Source organism: Solea senegalensis, linkage group LG9, assembly GCF_019176455.1.
Source record: "Solea senegalensis isolate Sse05_10M linkage group LG9, IFAPA_SoseM_1, whole genome shotgun sequence".
Classification (NCBI taxonomy): domain Eukaryota; kingdom Metazoa; phylum Chordata; class Actinopteri; order Pleuronectiformes; family Soleidae; genus Solea; species Solea senegalensis.
Window position 1 is genome coordinate 18,430,375 of NC_058029.1, and position 19,815 is coordinate 18,450,189.

At 41.1% G+C, this 19,815-nt stretch overlaps 1 protein-coding gene across 1 annotated transcript; it reads right to left on the reverse strand.

Annotated features, from left to right (window-relative positions):
* Positions 1-5,893: 5,893 nt before the first annotated feature.
* On the reverse strand, positions 5,894-10,053 carry LOC122774692 (potassium voltage-gated channel subfamily H member 2-like). The gene is made up of 6 exons (XM_044034167.1): positions 9,984-10,053; positions 8,702-8,857; positions 7,598-7,808; positions 6,832-7,145; positions 6,244-6,455; positions 5,894-5,923 (listed from the first exon to the last, which is right to left on the reverse strand). Exons 2-6 carry the CDS (start codon positions 8,838-8,840, stop codon positions 5,894-5,896), a joined length of 906 nt encoding a protein of 301 aa, XP_043890102.1. The 5' UTR covers positions 8,841-8,857; positions 9,984-10,053.
* Positions 10,054-19,815: the final 9,762 nt, after the last annotated feature.

Sequence of the window (19,815 nt, forward strand, 5' to 3'; positions counted from 1 at the left end):
CCCTGGAGACTGCAGCAGCCAACACCGAGCTCATCTCTGGAGAGACTCTGCAGTCTCAAGTCTAATACTGCGGCCGCTAATCACATCTGTGTGTGTGTGTGTGTCCCTGTGTGTGTCCCTGTGTGTGTGTGTTTGAAGGAGAGAGACAGAGAAAGACATGTGACACTTGACTTAGCTATTGATTTCCAAGACACAGTGTTATTGTTGACCTCACAGGTGATTTACAAAGTTCACATCTGTCTGTGTGTGTGTGTTCTTGTATCTGTTACCTCATTAGGACATCTAAGGACATAAACACTGGTTAAATGTAGGCCTAAGTTTTGATGATTTGTGGTTAAGGTTATGGTTAGTCATTAACTGGCTATAGTTAAGATTAGGAATAAAGCTTAGTTTAGTCTGTCCAAAAGAATGGAAGTCAGTCAAAGTCCTTTAAAGGACACCAGTGCAAACCTGTGTGTGTGCGTATCCTGTTCAAGCTGAAACTATAAATCCAAGAAGAAATAATTCTTCTAGGATTCTCTCTAAGAAATATTTCTCAGGTCCAGCAAAGTCCACTAATGTCCTGTCCGGAAGTATTTGTTTGACTGTTTCTTTACATAAAGTGACAGATTTAGAGTTCACTCGTGAAGTAAATTAAAAATCATAATCATAATAATAATAACATTTACTTACAGCAGCTAAATGTACATGTGCTTATACACAGCTGCAATTTCATTGTACACAATAATGGAAAGAAGCTTGAGGCTGCGCTCGGGTTTGTCACTGACAAAGCACCTCAGTGACTTCACACGTTCACTCCACTGCCTCCTGCCCCTCCCTCTCTGACCATCAACGCCCCATGATGGATTGGGGCCAGGCTGGGACCCTGACTGCCTCACTAACCGCACCTGGATACAACCAGTCAATTGGATAAGACACAGAATTTGGTGCATTTCAAGCAAAGATGAAAAAATGACAATAAAAACACAGCAGAGAACACATTTCCTTTGATTTTGTTCACATTTGTCACAATTACACTGAAAAACACTGGACGCAACTGACTTCTTATTACAGAGAGGCAGAAATAAGCCTTTGTCTGAGTGTGTATTTTATTTCCGTCACACGCATATTCATGGTTTGTTGTTTTTAAAGTCGCATCATATCGTTATTTAAATTTAAAATGATTGTTATATTTGTAGTTATTTCTGCTTCTGTGACTTTTGGAGAAAGATCTTCATTTTCATTCGTGTTTCGTGACAATAACTGACCGTCAAAGAAGCAGCCAGGTCTTTCATACGTTAAAATACGGGCTAATCAATGGCTGCTTATTACAAGGACCTTGAGTCAACTCTGATTCAATTACCTGCTATGATGAGAAGGGCAGCGAGGCAGCGAGGCAGCAAGAGGAAGACCAGGCCCACAACTCTGTGATTAATGGCACCGGGGCCAAAAAATTGGGTCATACAGCGAGAGAGCAGGAGGAGGAGGAGGAGGAAAGAGGACGGAAAAGAGGTGAGTAAAGAACGAAAAGAGAAAGGATGAAACAGAGGAGGGAGGGAGAGGAAGCAGCAGGTGAGAGAACATCGTAGACAGAGAATAAGTGAGAAAAAGATAAAGGGAGTGGAAAAAGAAGGTTGATGTTTGAAGATTTGTGAGGAAATAAGGAGCGATAAAGGAAGGACAGAGACAGATCGAGACCATACTCCTCTCATCACTTTATCTGTTGCTCTCTCTCCTTGTTCTTCTGTGATTTCTCTGCCTTTCACTCGTAGAATTCTTCAGGTTCTATCTTCTATTCTACAGTTGTCTCATTGTTTCAACAGCAGAAGCTTTGGCTCGTGTCTTAGCATACGTGCTTTTTAAATGAGTTTAAATGGTCAGGGACACTGTTCTGTGATTCTTAACTGACACAGAGTTAATAACACAGCTCCTTTCTCTTGTTAACTTTCTTCCTTTCAATGCATTTTTACTTATTTTATTTATTTAGATGTATTTTATTATTATTGATTCTGTCTTTAATGTATTATTCTGTACAGCACTTTGATCCACTACTTGTTTTAATAAATAGTATCAACATGTTTCAAAGATTAACCAGAATTTACTTGGAAACGATGAATGTTATATGGAACATTACAAATGATCAAATCACTAATGATGTTTGGATGAAGTGGATCTCGTCTGCAGGAAGGAAACACACATCAGTGTGATACAAATCAGCTTCTTGAGAACGAGCTCGTTTGTTGAACCAGAGTGATTTTCAGCGTCATTTCTGACGTGAAACTGTTTTTACATCAAACTATGAGTGGAACGCTTCAGTTCCATTGGGAATAGAACAAAATAACCCTTAAAATAGTACCGTGCGGCCCACATCATCGGGCACGACCTGCATCATCAGACACGACCCGCATCATGAGACACGACCCGCATCATCAGACACAGTCTACATCATCTCGGTGGAAAAACAAGCCTGACCCAGGACCTTACAATTCCAGACTGCGGCATAAAGTTAATGTATTAATAATAAAACTGGCAAAAACAAGTTATTACTTATCTGAGAAATGAACATTGTGATGACTAAGTTTTGTAGGATGATTAATGTTTTATGACCTCATCCTACGCTCTACCTCCCACCACAGTTTGGGAAGAGGCAAAGGAAAGAAAATGGAGCTTCAGAATCATAGGTGTAGTGATACATTATGTGTCAGCATGGAATGTTATCATTGTCTCCATCTGTAATGTGTAATCTGTAATCTGTAATGTGTAATCTATAAACTGTAATCGGTAATGTGTAATCTATAATCTGTAATGTGTAATCTATAATCTGTAATGTGTAATCTATAATCTTTAATCTGTAATGTGTAATGTGTAATCTGTAATGTGTAATCTATAATCTGTAATCTGTAATCGATAATGTGTAATCTATAATCTGTAATGTGTAATCTATAATATTTAATGCGTAATCTATAATGTGTAATACATAATGTGTAATGTGTAATCTATAATCTGTAATGTGTAATCTGTAATGTAATAAAAATCTATAATGTGTAATATGTGTAATCTATCATCTGTAATGTGTAATCTTTAATCTGTAATGTGTAATCTATAATCTGTAATGTGTAATCTATAATGTGTCATCTGTAATGTGTAATGTGTAATATGTGTAATCTATAATCTGTAATGTGCAAAGTGTAATCTGTAAAGTGTCATCTGTAATGTGTAATCTATAATGTGTAATACATAATGTGTAATGTGTGATGTGTAATCTGTGATGTGTAATCTGTGATGTGTAATGTGTAATGTGTACAGGTAACTTCACACCTGTAGAGTGTGGTCCATCAGCAGATACACGTTGCTACAGTAGAAGACAGTGACAACATGCTCCTCTTGTCCTGGGTCACTGAGCTCACATGGAGGAAACACTCCATCACTTTGAGGAATTGAGGCAGAGCCACTGAGCTGGCGGCTAAATTACAGTCCTGCAGCTTGAGTGCATCACATGCTCCCAGACTCTGCTTTATATCATTTATATCAGTCCATTTAACTGAGCACATGTAGCATCACTGTCTCTGCTGTCTCTCAATTAAAAAGAAATGTCAAATGATATTAGTGCACGCTCAAACAGTTTATCGATGGACAAGAACTTTGACTGTGAGATGTACAGCTGCATGTTTTACCTGCCGTCCACACTCTGATGAAAACAGGGATTCACATGGTGACGTAATGTGGGACAAATGCTTAAAAGAGTCATCACTGCATGTGTGACACAAATGAGAAGCAGAAGCACAAACGTTAACAGTGAGGAGCGTTAACAGAGCTCTCTCCTCCAGGTAGACACTGCTCTGCTGTGGATCTGTGGCAGAGGTGAAAACATCCACCGTCACAATCAGGCTTCTTCCAAACAGACACTTTGTTGAGAAAACATCCTCATGAATGACAGAGTGAACAGCAGCTGCAGTCACTGACACTAAAACATTCACCACGTCATCACTGATACACAGCATCATGGAATCATCCAACAGAAAACTACCACATGCATTCACTCGACTTATAACTATAGCAGGTTCACTCATGACTCATGACGTATCCAAGTTACCACGGTAACACGAATATATTTGTGTAACGCCCATCTAACGTCAAATCTGCACAGATTAGCACAGAGTATGAGAAGACAGGGCCATGTTAGATTATCATGTCCACAAATATTGTGATAACAGCAAAAACACCTCACGTCTCATAACTGAACAACACTGGCTCCCCCTAGTGGCAATTCTTAATACATTTAGCTTTTCATGAAAATGGACTTCATGGTTTTAGTTTCTAGAGACTCAAGATCTACACACACCAAGAAACCACACAATAAATCTTTTTAATTAACTTCAACTTCAGCTGACTCAGCGCTAAACCTGTCATAATATGTCTTTGTTTTGTTTTTGTTCACTTTATACATTTGAATTCTTTGTGGTTGAATTTTGTCACAATGGAAACAGTGTTCCACAAGAGTGTGTGTGTCCAGGTATTACTAATGTTGTGGGGACCTAAACCTGTTTACACAGTCACATTATGGGGACGTGTCTTCCTTGTGGGGACAAAAAGCAAGTCCTCATAATATAAATTACTACATTTTGAGGTGGAGATATGTTTTAAGGTTAGGGTCAGGGTTAGGATTAGGGTTAGGATTAGGCCAGTAGTAATTGTGGTTATGGTTAATGTAAGTCTCCAGGAAATGAATGCAAGTCAGGTCCATCATCTATGCATCCATTATACATCCATCCATCATCCATCCATTATGCATCCATCCATCATCCATTCATGAGAGAGAGCGAGTGTGAGTGAGTGACAGATGACACTCTGTGATATGAAAGGAAAAGCTGGTAATGCATTTCTAACATCAGAACATGAAGGTTTCACTGATTATTTCTCTTTCTCGATAATAAGACTAAACATTCATATTTTAGAGACTTTATTTATGAACATGAAAAACTAAAGGCAGTTATTGTTTACACACTCCATCTTTTACAGTGTCCACCTACTGATTTCTACTAAATAAATAAATATTAAACATATAATAATGCACATATAGTGAATATGTTCTACATCAGGTTTGTATTGTATTGAGAGAGAGAGACAAACATCATGCAGATGATTCAGATTCTCTCTCCTCTTAGGATTAACATAATCTCTTATCTTTGTCTTCATCACAGTCAGGATTTCTTCTACTTGAAATACAAAGACATAAACCTTTAGTTTCAGACAGATGTTTGTATCTCAAAGTTAGAATTCATTCTGTATCAATAATTGTGCAGAAGTCACAAAAAGATGCTTTAATTTTATTCTTGTTCATAAAAAAGTGAACTTTGAACTGTGATGTTTTTTCAAATTTCACAAAGTTAATCTGATTGAGGGATTTTCATCAGATTGAAAAAAGATTACAGAGATTAAATATAAGATAAAATACTCTATGTTGCACATTCTTATAAATTCCATATGTAGATTTTTATATAGTCATGGAAAAAAGCAGCTGAGTGTCATTCTGCATATTATGGGCTGTTATACTGTGTCACTGTTTCAGGGATGTGAGACGTCATTTCTGTCACATGTTCAGATTTTTGACCAAACAAAGACACACACACACACACACACACACACACGCACAGGGTAAATATATAATAAAGCAAATATGTGTCTTCAAACTCCCAAACTATAAAAGTTTTACGACAGTGAAACACAGCAGAATTATTCTCCTTAACTTAAAGACTTTTCCACTGACTAACAAAAGGACTGTTTCACACATCAGTCACATCCACAACGACATTTTCTTATTTGTCTGCAACAGAACAAGAAGCTAAATAATGAAGTTACAGCAGACTTTCTTCTGCTCTCAGTGTCTCCTCCACTGAATCACTCTGAGGACGATTCACACAAACACCAGCTCGTCCATGTTAAACTGCAGGGAACCAGCATGTGTTCATTACCGGTAAAGATTTACACTTCTTTATTCACTATGTGACGAAGCAGTGGACGCAGTGTGAGTTTGCAGTGACTCAGCTGTTCTGTCACTGCAGATGGAAAAGGAAGGAAAACCAGCTTGTGATGAAAGAGCGGCTTCACAGACGCTCCCGTGAGTTCCGTCTCTATTTTCACCAGAATTCATTCTCATAAGCAGCAAACCTTTGAGATCACAGCTGATGACAGCATGAGGAAACTGAAGAATATTCACGTACACACTGCAGCAGAGACGACAAACACACACTGCGTGACTCCTACCTGTGTGACCTTCTCTGTGACGTGGTGAGTCCGGTCGATGAGTTTGCAGGGAGCGATGATGTCCATCTCTCCAGTGGGCAGCGCGATGAGGGGATCGGGTTTGAAGTCCACAAAGTTCAGGGTGATCTGGGGGATTTTGGAGATGGCTCGGTATCGCATGAGGTCCGAGTCCGACGTGGAGTTCAGTATGTTGGATTTATTGTTCACTGCACCTGCACGCACGCGCACACACACACACACACACGGGTAAAAGTCAGACTGTATCAGAGACTGTTTAGAAGAAAGATTTTAAAATGAACTCCTGTTTTAAAACCTCAAAATATTCAAAACGTTCACAGATGCAGCTGCGACCTGTCAATCACCTGCTGTCCACTCAGTCTATTTTCCTCTACTGTGAATATAATTTACTATATAATATATATATATAATTTCATATGTATATATATATATATATATATATATATATATATATATATATATATATATATACATAAATATATATATATATATATATATATAAATATATATATATAATTTCATGTTTTATTGAAGATATGGTGAGTGGTATTTGTGTCCTCTTTGTCTCACCGGCGCTGCCCGGCCGGACGCTCGCTCTCCGGTTCTTTCTGTCCCAGTCCGGCCTCATGGCTTCGATCTCGTCCACGGAAGACGCTCGACGCATGCTGTGGAAACTTTCCCGCGAGCGACTACGCGACAAGGAGCAGTTGGAGCCCGAGGCGTCGGGGTTGAGGCTGAGGCGGTGATGGGGTGCCACACACGGTGAGGACTGGGTGACCAAGTGAGACCCGTGTGGAGGTAGAGGAGAGGACAGCGGAGGTCCAGAGCCCAGCAGGGTGTGCTGGTCCTCCTGCCGGTCTTCTGGCCAGCTCTGGAGAGCTAACCTGAGACGGAACAGACCATCATGAACTTAGTCAGAGTGCAGTGACCTTGGTCCTCATTGTTGGATGAACAAGGACAAAAGGATGAACTTTGAAGATTCACAGCTTTACAAGAGAAGAGGAAACGTTACTGAGTCTCTTCAGAATAATAATGTTCACTCATCAAGTCAGAGAATCAGCCACAGCTGCATCGACGAGCAGTTTCAGGAAACACTTTAATGATGAGAACAGAGATTATTCATAAAGGCTAAGACTGTGATCATAGCGACAATTCATGAAGTTTGGGAGTGAGTGGTTTGGAGGAATAGTGGCACATTAATTACAAATGTTCATTTGTATGACGTGAAAGTCAAAGATTCCTGTTTAAAAACAAACTTGATAAACTAACCCTGTGTGCTCTTCTTTATTCTAACTCATTGGAACAAACAAAGTCTTGTTGAATTGAAATGTCCGACCTGCTTCCACTGATGTGCTCCTGGTGGTCTGGTGCTGGGTGGGGGAGGGGCAGGAACTCGCCCAGGCCTAAGGACTCGCGACTGCGCTGGTCTGGCTGTGTCACGGGTGTGGCAGTGGGGATGTGACCGACCTCAGCGTCGTCCAGAGACGCTTTACTGTTGGACAGGGAACGCAGCAGAGGGAGACGCAGCTTGAAGCCTCGCGGACGACCTGTGGACAGACGCACAGACGTGATCGAGGGAAAGACGAGTAAAAGGGAGAAACGGGAAGACAGAATATGGAAGCACAGGAGGTCACGCTCAGAGAGAGAGATCTAATCCAGATTTAATCTGGATCAGACTGAGCCAGGCACAACTTTTAAAAATACAGCTTCAAAACAATCTCGTGGAATCTAGGACAGTAATACTGATTAGGTTTTGGTTTGAACTGCAAAGAGTTTTACTCAGTCTGGAACATTAAAGAGCACTTTGTGTGAAATATGATGAAGGAATGAAAGCAGTGAATTCATGTGATCACCTCTCAGTCAGTCCACATTATTATACATAGTCTATAGTATTAATATTTATTCTGAGAGTTTTTAATGAGTTTGAATGTAACAAGGATGTCAATGAACAGAAAGAGTCTGTAATAAAAAAACAACATCAAAAAACAGACAAGCCTGAAAATGTGGGATGAAACTAACAAACAGTGGAGACACAGGTGAGACACATTAGGGCGGGGCAGACAATCGCCAGGGAAGACAGGACAGGAAGTCAAACTGGACAAGGTAAACACAAGGAAAAACTTCAAAATAAAACAGGAAACCAGAAATAGGACAAAACAACAAAAAAACAAAAAGACTGGGGTGTGTGTGTTTACAGGTCAAATGTTCAGACTTCAGACAATGTGTTTGTGAGTCAAAGTAATGACACATTGTATATTGTGTAAACAGGAGAAGTGATAATTGTCTGATTTTTTAGTATTTAGTGTTTTTTTTTAATAGCTGGTGAAAATGAAAAAAGCTAAAAACAACATTTCATCAGGATAACGAGGACACAGCCTCTGTGCATACATTAATGTTCTGTGCTCTAAAGGTGAAGCAAAGGTTAAAGGTCAGGAGCTACCGGTGACGAGCCAGGTGGGCAGGCGGTGGTTCAGCTCCTCGTTGCAATCTTGAAGCGTCTGATCTGTCATGACCTCAAAGTTGAGGATGAACATGATCACCACACCATCCTCGTTCTTCACTGGCACCACATCCACCATACACAGGAAGCACTGACCTGAGGGGACACATGGACACAAGGTCAGGACAGAGGACACAGACCTGTCACTTCACTCTGGACTGAAGAAACAAATGAGTTTGAAAACTCCAGCCCTGGTGACCACGGGTGACCACAGATGACCACAGCAGACCACGGGTGACCACGGGTGACCACAGGTGACCACAGATGATCACGGGACCACCACGGGTGACCACGGTGACCACAGGTGACCACAGGTGATCACGGTGACTGAGGGTGACCACAGCAGACCACGGGTGACCACGGGTGACCACGGATGACCACAGGTGACCACGGGTGACCACAGGTGACAAAGTTCAGATGATATTGAGAGACAAGGACAGCTATATACACTGATTATACACTCACACACACACACACGCTGACACACACACACACACACACACACACACACACACACACACACACACACACTTCTCTTATTAAATGTGCATCTGTGCTAAATCAGCACAGACACACTCTGCCACGTTCACTAATCTGCCACAGAACTAAAACAACTAAGTAAGTGTGAAATTAGACATGAGACACTAAGTGGTTTTCAGGTCCACAGGCCTGAAGACACTAAGTGGTTTTCATGTCCACAGGCCTGAAGACACTAAGTGGTTTTCAGGTCCATCTGAAAGACACTGCAGAGAAACATGAGTCAGACTGGAGGACAGAAGAAGCAAATAATGAATTTAAATGCTTGGAACATCCTGCAGGAAGAACTGAAACAATGAACGTTGTAAAACTCTGAATCACTGTGATTTCCAGAAATGTTGAATGTGTCTTGAGACAAATCACTGCTGCTTCTTTCAAAATCAAACCTCATATTGTTTTTTAAGCTTTAAGACAATTTCATAAAGCTACAAAACATTTGGAGAAAATACCTAATGATGATTTCATTTGATTCGAAATTTGAATAATGTTTTAGGTGAATCTTCAGTTCACACAAATATTAACGCCTGTTTATTCTAATGCACGACATTGGAATTTAACAATAAATCACAGCCTTTGTGATTGCTCTTGATGGCTTTTTTAAAATGTCATTATAATCATTATTTTACTATTATGTTCTTAAAAGTGGCGTCGCCATGTAAAATTGTCTCTGATATTTCAGACATACCTGTCTTTGGTCTGTCCAGTCTGTGTCTCTGTCTGTGTCTCTGTCCTGCACGGCGACGCTCAGATTTAAAGCCAACACTTTGTACAATGAGACGTACAGTATGTCTGCATGACTGTCTCGTTCACCCACTCACCCGCATGTCATTCATGTCACATCACCACTGGAGAGTGAATCTGACATCTGATTGGATGACAGTGTAATCCCAACAAAGGAGGGGGAAAAATATGAAACACGGGGAAAACTAAAAGATTACACCATCTGGCCACATCCAGCTGTGTGTGTGTGTGTGTGCTAATGCTCATGTATGTGCTGGTAGGTAGAAGCCCAGTCTAATGTTCATTCATAAACTATTAGGTCATGTCATGTAGCCATGACAACATGTTTTCACACACACACTCACACAAAAATGACACATTTTAAATTCCAAATGACCTCAAACAACGAGGGACACATTTTCAGGTTTGTTGAGTCTTGATACTTAAATGTAAAAATCTTAGGTAGTAAACACAACAGCCACCAGGTCACACATATCTAATCTGTCAATCACACGGCAGACCCACAATGCATTTAGGAATGAAGACAACCTGCTGACATTCAAACTGACTTTGTTGTCGACTGCTGCAGAAAGTGCTGAGATTGTTTACACACGAGCGTCTCAAAGATTTACAGAGAATGGTGTGAAAAGAGTCGTGTGGACGGATGTTACAAAGGTAACAGCAACTCATTCATATGACGTCGTTCTCTGAAGGCATCACACACCACATCCTGAAGCAAACAGACGACAGCAGCATCTTTATTATTGTAATAATAATAATAACAACAACCTTTCACATTACGTGTTAAAGAGATCAGTTAGATTATGAAGTCAATCATTGATTCAAATTACTGTCATGATGATAAACAGAAGACAGATTTGATTTGTCAGGTCAATGTTTCCATGGTCACAAGGACACACACAAAACACGTGCACACACATGCATGAACATGTACACACACGTACACAAACATGTGCACACGTGCACTCACACATACATAAACACGTGCACACACACACACAACCTGCTGTTTAGGATTAAATGTCAACAAAGAGGATCTAACTTCACTTCATTGTTCTTAACACTAATACATGAATAAGTATTTATTGTTAATTCTAATAAAAATAATAATACATGCAAAACACTCACTTCTCTGTTTTATGTCACAGTGAGTGATACAAAATAATCTGCTTTAATGTACACATCAGGGAATGAGTTCACTGTAAAGGTATGAACACACACACACACACACACAGTCATTAGTTACTGTTTCTGCTCATGCTCAATGTTTTCTGAAATGAGGTTTGTGAAGTGTGTGAGGTCTGTGAGGTCTGAGGTATGTGAGGTCTGTGAGGTCTGTGAGGTTTGTGAGGGTTTTGAGGTTTGTGAGGTCTGTGAGGTCTGTGAGGTAGGTTGTGAGGTTGAGGTTTTGGTGTGAGGTTTGTGAGGTCTGAGGTGTGATGAGGTCTGAGGTATGTGAGGTATGTGGGGTATGTAGGTCTGAGGTATGTGAGGTCTGAGGGTGAGGTCTGAGGTAGGTGTGAGGTTTGTGAGGTCTGTGAGGTGAGGTCTGAGGTCTGAGGTTTGTGAGGTTTGTGAGGTCTCTGAGGTATGTGAGGTCTGTGAGGTTTGTGAGGGTTTGAGGTTTGGAGGTCTGAGGTTGTGAGGTTTGTGAGGTTTTTAAGGTTTGTGAGGTCTGAGGTATGTGAGGTCTGAGGGTAGGTGTGGGAGGTCTGAGGTATGTGAGGTATGTGAGGTTTGTCAGGTTTGTCAGGTCTGGTGAGGTCTGTGAGGTATTTGAGGTCTGAGGTTCTGTGAGGTTTGTGAGGTATGTGAGGTCTGAGGTTGTGAGGGTGAGGTGTGAGGTGTGAGGTCTGAGGGGAGGTTTGTGAGGTATGTGAGGTTTTGTGAGGTGTGAGGTTTGTGAGGTTTGTGAGGTATGTGAGGTCTGAGGTTTGTGAGGTTTGTGAGGTCTGTGAGGTTTGTGAGGTTTGTGAGGTATGTGAGGTCTGTGAGGTATATGAGGTCTGTGAGGTCTAGATCTGGATGTATTCCAATGCAGCGTGTACCATCTCTGATAATCTGATTCAGCGTTCCTGATTTACAAAGCTCTGACAGATTATCACAACGCTCTGAAACACATCCAAAAAAAGCACAGCGGGCAAACTGTTCATGGTGACTGTGACGTCACAGTAACGACACAGTGACGACACAGTAACAACACAGTGACGACACAGTGACAACACAGTGACGACACAGTGACAACACAGTAACAACACAGTGACGACACAGTGACAACACAGTAACAACACAGTGACGACACAGTAACAACACTGAGTCAAACTGACCACTGTCTGCGTCATGTTTAACCTTCATCACTGGACCACATATAGATCATGTTTGATGTGGATTTGTTAGAAAAGGCCTAAAGTGTTGTTCACATCAGGGATGAGTCCACAAAATATTCTGTCTCATACTCATTCAAGTATTTTAGCTGAGTCATGTTGTGGGCTGTTTATTTCTTCTTGGGAAAATAACAACTGAGAATTATATCTTTACATAGCTTGAAATGACAACACTGTGACAACACACTGTGACAACACAGTGACGACACTGTGTTGTCTTGGGAAAATAATTTTCTTGGGAAAATAATATCTGTTACACACCTGAGAATTATATCTTTACATAGCTTGAAATGACTCAGCACAAATGTGTTGTTAACAGATGTAAAATGACTCAAAGGGCTTTTACATCAGACATATACACACTGATTTTTAATCATATTTGTGTATTTTTTTACACTGGGACAGCTCTTAAAAAATCTATTCAAAGCAGATTCAAACCACATACTGAGCTGATTTTGAATGTGATTGTAATCTGATTTTTAAAACTCTGTTTCAATCTGAAAGTCTCGGTTGCTCAGATAGGATTTGAAAGTGACTCGAGAACATCTGTCTGTCAGGAGACAAGAGAGGACAGGATTTGTCTTTGTCCTCAGGGACCTGATGTTGGACCACACTGAAGTCTGAAACAGGTCAGGGATCCATTTTATCTTCACAATACTTTTAAGCCTGAGAAAGCAACATGTTCCCTTTCAGCCACAGAACATCATAGAGTGTGTTAGATCAGAAGTTAGGATCATAATCTCTTACAGGATTAAAACAAATGGATTAACACAAAACAGATTAAGGATTCAATCAACCAACTGAGGGGAAGTAATGAAAGGATTACACAGCAGTTTGTATAATGACACTCAGAGGTGTTTTAACAAACTAACACACACACACACACACACTTTAGTTACACTGTAATAAATAGTGTTATAGGTTTGTATTGTGATAATATCTTCATTGTTATATAAAGTATTTCTGTTGGTCTCTTCCTTGGTTGACATCAAATTCAAGGACCTTTTCAAGGACTTTCCATGACCAATTCCCTCAAATTCAAGAACTGAATGTGCTGACTCAGCTTAAGATGGGAGGACAACTTTGTCCATGATGGCGTCCACTGTCCACAAGTGATTGTCCTCAAAGTCGGTCTTTGTCTTTTGTCTTTGGAGACACAAAGATGTTGGACTCTCACATCATTTGTTCTGCACAGAATCGGTAGAACTGGCTCAGAGAGACAGTGTCCACAACACTGATGATGTCTCCACATTTGTCCAGCGTTGGCCTTGTCTACGTCCATCAAGCAACGCAGGCCATCAAACAGTAGGTGGCGTCGTAACAAACAAGGAAGACGTTTACCTAAATTCTTTGCTGCACTAAATCCAAGCACTTTCAATGACCCATGTCTATTTAGGGACATTTTTAAAAACTTTCAAGGACCTTGAATTATTATTATTGTTATTATGAAACTTTCAGGAATTTCAAGGACCCATAAGAACTCTGCTTATCTCACTGTTAGAGAGACTTTTCCAACAGGAAATGAAGTTTGTAAAGCACTCACTCACTCTCCCACACCAAAGGACACAGGAGCTGCTGGTCCTCTGCTGCCTCATGTGGTCACTTTGTGTCACTGAGGTTAATGCAACGCCAGTGTCTGTCAGAAAAGACAGTGTAATGTTGACACATTTCATCTTCTAATGAGAAACTCAGCAGGTTGATGGTTGAATTCTCTGAAGCTTCAATGTTTCCTTAAACAGCTTTGAGCGAATGTGCTCAATTTACTGTGAATATGAAACGCTGGTTTACATTTTCCACATCAGACAGACATCAAGCCATGGTTCATGTCCATCACACAGAGGACAGAGAAGGTCAGAGGACATTAAAGAAATACAAAATAAAAAAGCAGATCCAGTGAGACAGGTGAGTGGCAGAAGGTCAGCGACTGAGCTTTTAATCAGAGCACAGCAAAGAAACGCCGTTTAAATCCTAAACACTCCTCACTGCATAATTACATCACAGAGGAAAATGAAAAGGAGGATTGTTTCATCAATTATTAATGACAAAGACTAAGTATCACAGAGCGACTGCACACTGTGACGTCTTCATTTAGCTTTAAAGCGCACGACACAATGACATGAATCAGCATTTTAAGAAACATTAAAGTGAGGAACACTTTGTCTTAAATATCCACATTATTATGTTACTTTGTCATTTCATCATTTGACTGCTTTATATACTGTTTTCTGTTTCCTAAGTAACAAGATCTGACTGTCTGATCACAGGACACATGAGACAACAGTGATCATAGTACACGTGTCTCTGAGTCTGATCACAGGACACATGAGACAACAGTGATCATAGGACACGTGTCTCTGAGACTGATCACAGGACACATGAGACAACAGTGATCACAGGACACGTGTCTCTGAGACTGATCACAGGACACATGAGACAACAGTGATCACAGGACACGTGTCTCTGAGACTGATCACAGGACACATGAGACAACAGTGATCATAGGACCGTGTCTCTGAGGACTGATCACAGGACACATGAGACAACAGTGATCATAGGACACGTGTCTCTGAGACTGATCACAGGACACATGAGACAACAGTGATCACAGGGACACGTGTCTCTGAGACTGATCTGGGACACATGAGACACAGTGATCTGACATCTGTCCACAGGGTGATCTGACAGGACACAGTGTCTCCGTGAGTCTGATCACAGGACACAATGAGACAACAGTGATCACAGGACACGTGTCTCTGAGTCTGATCACAGGACACATGAGACAACAGTGATCACAGGACATGTGTCTCTGAGACTGATCACAGGACACATGAGACAACAGTGATCACAGGACACATGAGACAACAGTGATCATAGGACACGGACACGTGTCTCTGAGACAACAGTGATCACAGGACACGTGTCTCTGAGACAACAGTGATCACAGGACATGTATCTCTGAGACAACTGTGATCACAGGACATCACAGGACACGTGTCTCTGAGACAACATTGATCACAGGACATCACAGGACACATGTCTCTGAGACAACAGTGCTCACAGGACATGCGTCAACAAGAGGTCAAATGCTGCCCTCTACAGTTTGAGTCCTGAATCACAGTCTGACTGTTGATTTAAAACATATTTAAATACATCTGATAATAAATAAAAACATTTCCTTTAGTTTTGTTACATGTTGTTTGTAATTCTGGAGAAAATGGAGACACATCAATGTGATGCTAATTATCATAATTATGTCTTAACTATACTTATAATATAACTACAGTCCTGCTCTCTGTCTCCCTCTGTCTCCATCAGTGGTACTGCAAGCAGGCAGATAGCACACTGAGGTGAACAGAAGAAGACGAGAGACTATTGGCATTCAGCTGCTGCATCAACCAGAACCAGAACCAGAACCAGAATCCCCAGAATTCACTCCCAGCAGACATCTGTAACTCTGACGCTCTTCTTCAACCTGTTCAAAATAACCTACTCTCTGTAATTTCACTCCATGACCTGCTGTTTACTGTGTCATCTGTTTGTATTGTTGTAAAGTGTCCTTGAGTGTTTGAAAAGCATTGTTATTATTATGTGTGGGGGCGTGTTAATGTACAGGAGTGGGAGGGGAAACCAAAGAGAGGCGAGTCACAGGAATCAATGTGAGATGTGATCAGTGTGTGAATGAGAACCCTTTCATGAAGAATGGGCAGAGGCGACTCGTGTATGATGAAACATTCTCTTCCTTTCATATCAGACTTTGGTGATAAATCGATGATATTGAATCTCAGACTATTCTCAAATAAATAAATAATAGAGAAGAAAGAAATAGAAAAACAGATTACAAAGGCATGTGACGCTGTGTTTGGTGCTTTTATATTTGTTGTATAGTTTAAATGTTATTTTACAATATTGTGTATGAAGTATCACACTGTAAACCAAGTTTTTGAGATGTTTGGATTCAGAGTGTTGATGTTGAGTGATGTTTAGTGTAAGGAGGTGCCACTCTGTCCTAGACCTTGAGACTCTCCACTCAGCCATAACTTATGTTCCCTCTTCTTCTGCAGTAATATGAAGTCAGACGGTTCTTCAAGCTTCTCGGTCAGAAAACACAAACACAAGATAGAAGCACACCACTTTTAAATCATGTGGTTATACTGTATGTTACAGGAAATCTTAGAAATATTAATCATACATTCATTTATCCACTAGATAGATAGATAGATAGATAGATAGATAGACCGAATGACCGACCGACAACAGATAGAGGATAGATAGACAGATAGATAGATAGACAGATAGATAGAAGAGTATGAATGAAAGTGACAAATGTTTGAATGAGTTGTTGAGCACAGCGGAGCCAGAACGAACTACAGGTGCCAAGAAAGCATTTCAGTGTGTCTGAGGTAACAGATGTCACAGCTAAATGTTTCAAACTGGCCAAAAATAAACAATCAACAACAGAGTCATGAATATTATACATGCATATAAATGGGTTCTAAACTACTGTTGGTACAAAACATTCTTTTTTTACAACCTTATGTTCTCTATTCGTGTTTTCCCATAAAGTAAAGTAAATAAATGAATTCCTATTTTTTTTCCAAGTCAAATCAAATAAAACAACAGTTCTGGTGTAAAACTGTGAGAGGGCAGTTTGTAACGACTTCCCTTCTGCTCGCATCACAGGATCTTCACGGACCAGAAAACATTAATGGCAGCACAAGACGACGACCTCCGTAAAACACGGCACGACGTGTTCACGTGAAGCTTTTCTACGGCTGTGCGTGTGTGTGTGTGAGGGCGTGTGAGGTGTGTGTGTGTGTGTGTGTGTGTGTGTGTGTGTGTGTGTGTGTGTGTGTGTGTGTGTGTGTGTGTGTGTGTGTGTGTGTGTGGCTCAGCTGTGGTGACCTGAAGAGCACGGAGTTTGTTTGACAGGTAAAACGTGTGCTTGTGTGTTTTGTGTTGACTGAGAGCAGGTGTCTGACGTGGCCCAAGTCATTTGCATAAAATGAATAAAGTCATTCACAAAACATTCATGCTTTGCTCAGATGCAGCGCTGGGGCCCCCAATGGGCCAGGGCCCCCCTGGTGCACCCTTGTCCTTTTTATTTACATCCAATTAGAACTTTTCCTCTCTGTTCTGTGAACTCCGACTAAAAACACATTTCTTCCGACTCTACCTTGTAAACTTGTACATCGCACTTATGACTAGCACTTCATAGTTTGTTTTACTTGAAGCTCTTACTTACTTCTACCTCTTATTTGTACCCAAATGTTTAAATGCACTTTTGTAAGTCGCTTTGGATAAAAGCGTCTGCTAAATGACATGTAATGTAATGTAATGTAACTCATGCAGGGACACGAGCTGATGTTAGCTCCTAAATTACCCACGTTATCTGCCTCCATAATATTACTTTCACCAAAGCAAACGCACGGATCATTTGGAGATTTGACACACCAGGTGTGAATGTGATGGAGTGAATAACTGATAAAGACAGGAAGGAACAGGTGATGATGAAGAGGGGAGAGCTCACTGCTTCAGGGCCTGTCAGCTCAGGTTGTCTGAGGGAATGTATGAGTTATCTGTGCTAACGTCCAGATGGAGGTTGAAGCTGGTGTAAGCAACGTTAGTCTGTTTGCTGTGAGCTCATTTAAGCAGCCAGCGCTTTCCAAAAGATCATCTGTTACCGTCTCCTCTGCATTACTGTGAGTGATTGTCGGGCTGATGCTCTGTGGTTTAGGCTTGAGGAGGAGCTTGTTCACTGTAATGAGCCAATCATCTGCATTAGAGAGAGAGAGGAGAACAATGACGGAGGAACAAGATCCTGCACTGACGACAGAGAGTTGAGGAAAATGAGTGAAAGCGAAGAGAATGACTGAAGTAAAAGCAGGAGGTGGTCATAAGAGGACAGAGGACACACAGGAAGACAAAGCTCTGGCCTTGATATCGTCATCATCGTCATCTTTTTATTCCATTAAGGATGATGGGAGGATTCGACAAACACTGGCCACCACCTGCTCCCTACATTTAAAGGCATGGTTTCATAAACTAAGGGAAATCATTGCCTTGGTAACAAAGGTGGAAAATCTGTTTAAAAGTAGAAACAATAAAGTCAGAGGAGAGTGAATTGTCAGTGTTACAGTGTGTGTGTGTGTGTGTGTGTGTCACTAGCTGTCACTTTATAAGCTGTGTGATAGAAACCAGTGTAAAACAGAGTCCTAGACACACACAAAACACACACACACATACACAGTCATTCATCCTGTCACACTTTGTATCTTTTACATATTTGTATTTCTCTTCCCTCTTTTTCCTCTCACTCTCCTCAACTCATTCTCCATCAGAGGAAGTGTGTGCGTGTGTGTGTGTGTGTGTGTGCGCAGTCATGTGTTAAATGTGTTAAAACAGGCTGAACAATTAGTGTCATATGTATCAGAAAAATGATAATGAAATATTTTAACCTTTAACTCCTGTCTATCTGCACTTCACAAACTAAATTGTCCTCCTCAGCACCTGTCTGACCTCTGTCTGACCTCTGTCTGACCTCTTCCACACCTCCACCTCACATCCTACAGAGGGAAGTCTGCTCACCATTGTATAAAAAACAGCTTTCATGTGAAGACATTACAGAGATCGATATGTCAAAATGTCCTTTTTGGTCCTCACAAAGCCACAAATACAAGGAAACACACACACACACACACACACACCTGAGCATTGTTTATCTATGTAATGAACAAATCAATCCATGATTGGCCCAATGATCAAACCACCACGTCCATGCTGTGTGGCCCATTAGTTTGATGAATATGAAGATTTCTCCAATCAATAAATGAGCAGCTTACGAGCTAACGAGCTACCGAGCGAGCGACGGACGACGTGGGAAACAGCACACGCTTCAGCGCACACGGCTGCAGTGAATGAAGTGGTTTGTGTTCATGTGTCGAGGTAAAAGCTGTGTTTATCTCATGATACGACACCAGCCTTAGCAACCGCCGCGTCCGTGATGCAATAACAAGCCGAGACTTAAAGACCGGGAGACGTGATCCACTTCAGCACAATCACCACAACAGCTCATCTGCACATGACAATCACACACCAAACCCTGGTGCTTCTACATATCTGACCAGCTTCCTGTTCAGTGTGAGTTATTAGAGCACTGAGAGTGTGTGTGTGTGTTTATGTTGAGCTAAATATCACCGTTCTATTCTCAGAGGCACTAAAGCAGCCTGTGAGCAGCTGAGGCTGAGCACAGTCAAGCACATGTGTGTGTGACTTAACAGCACTGTGTGTGGGAGTGAGAGTGAGTGAGTGAGTGAGTGAGTGAGTGTGCCAGAGAGAGACAGAGATAAAGGAAACTAATGAGGAGGCAACAGAGCTGCATCTGAGCTTGTGAGT

Coding starts and splice junctions, on each gene's coding strand:
- LOC122774692 (XM_044034167.1), bottom strand. CDS start 8,840: ATGGTGGATGTGGTGCCAGTGAAGAACGAGGATGGTGTGGTGATCATG. Junction 7,809..8,701: donor GCCCACCTGGCTCGTCACCG/GTAGCTCCTGAC, acceptor GTCTGTCCACAG/GTCGTCCGCGAGGCTTCAAG. Junction 7,146..7,597: donor GAGCACATCAGTGGAAGCAG/GTCGGACATTTC, acceptor GTTCCGTCTCAG/GTTAGCTCTCCAGAGCTGGC.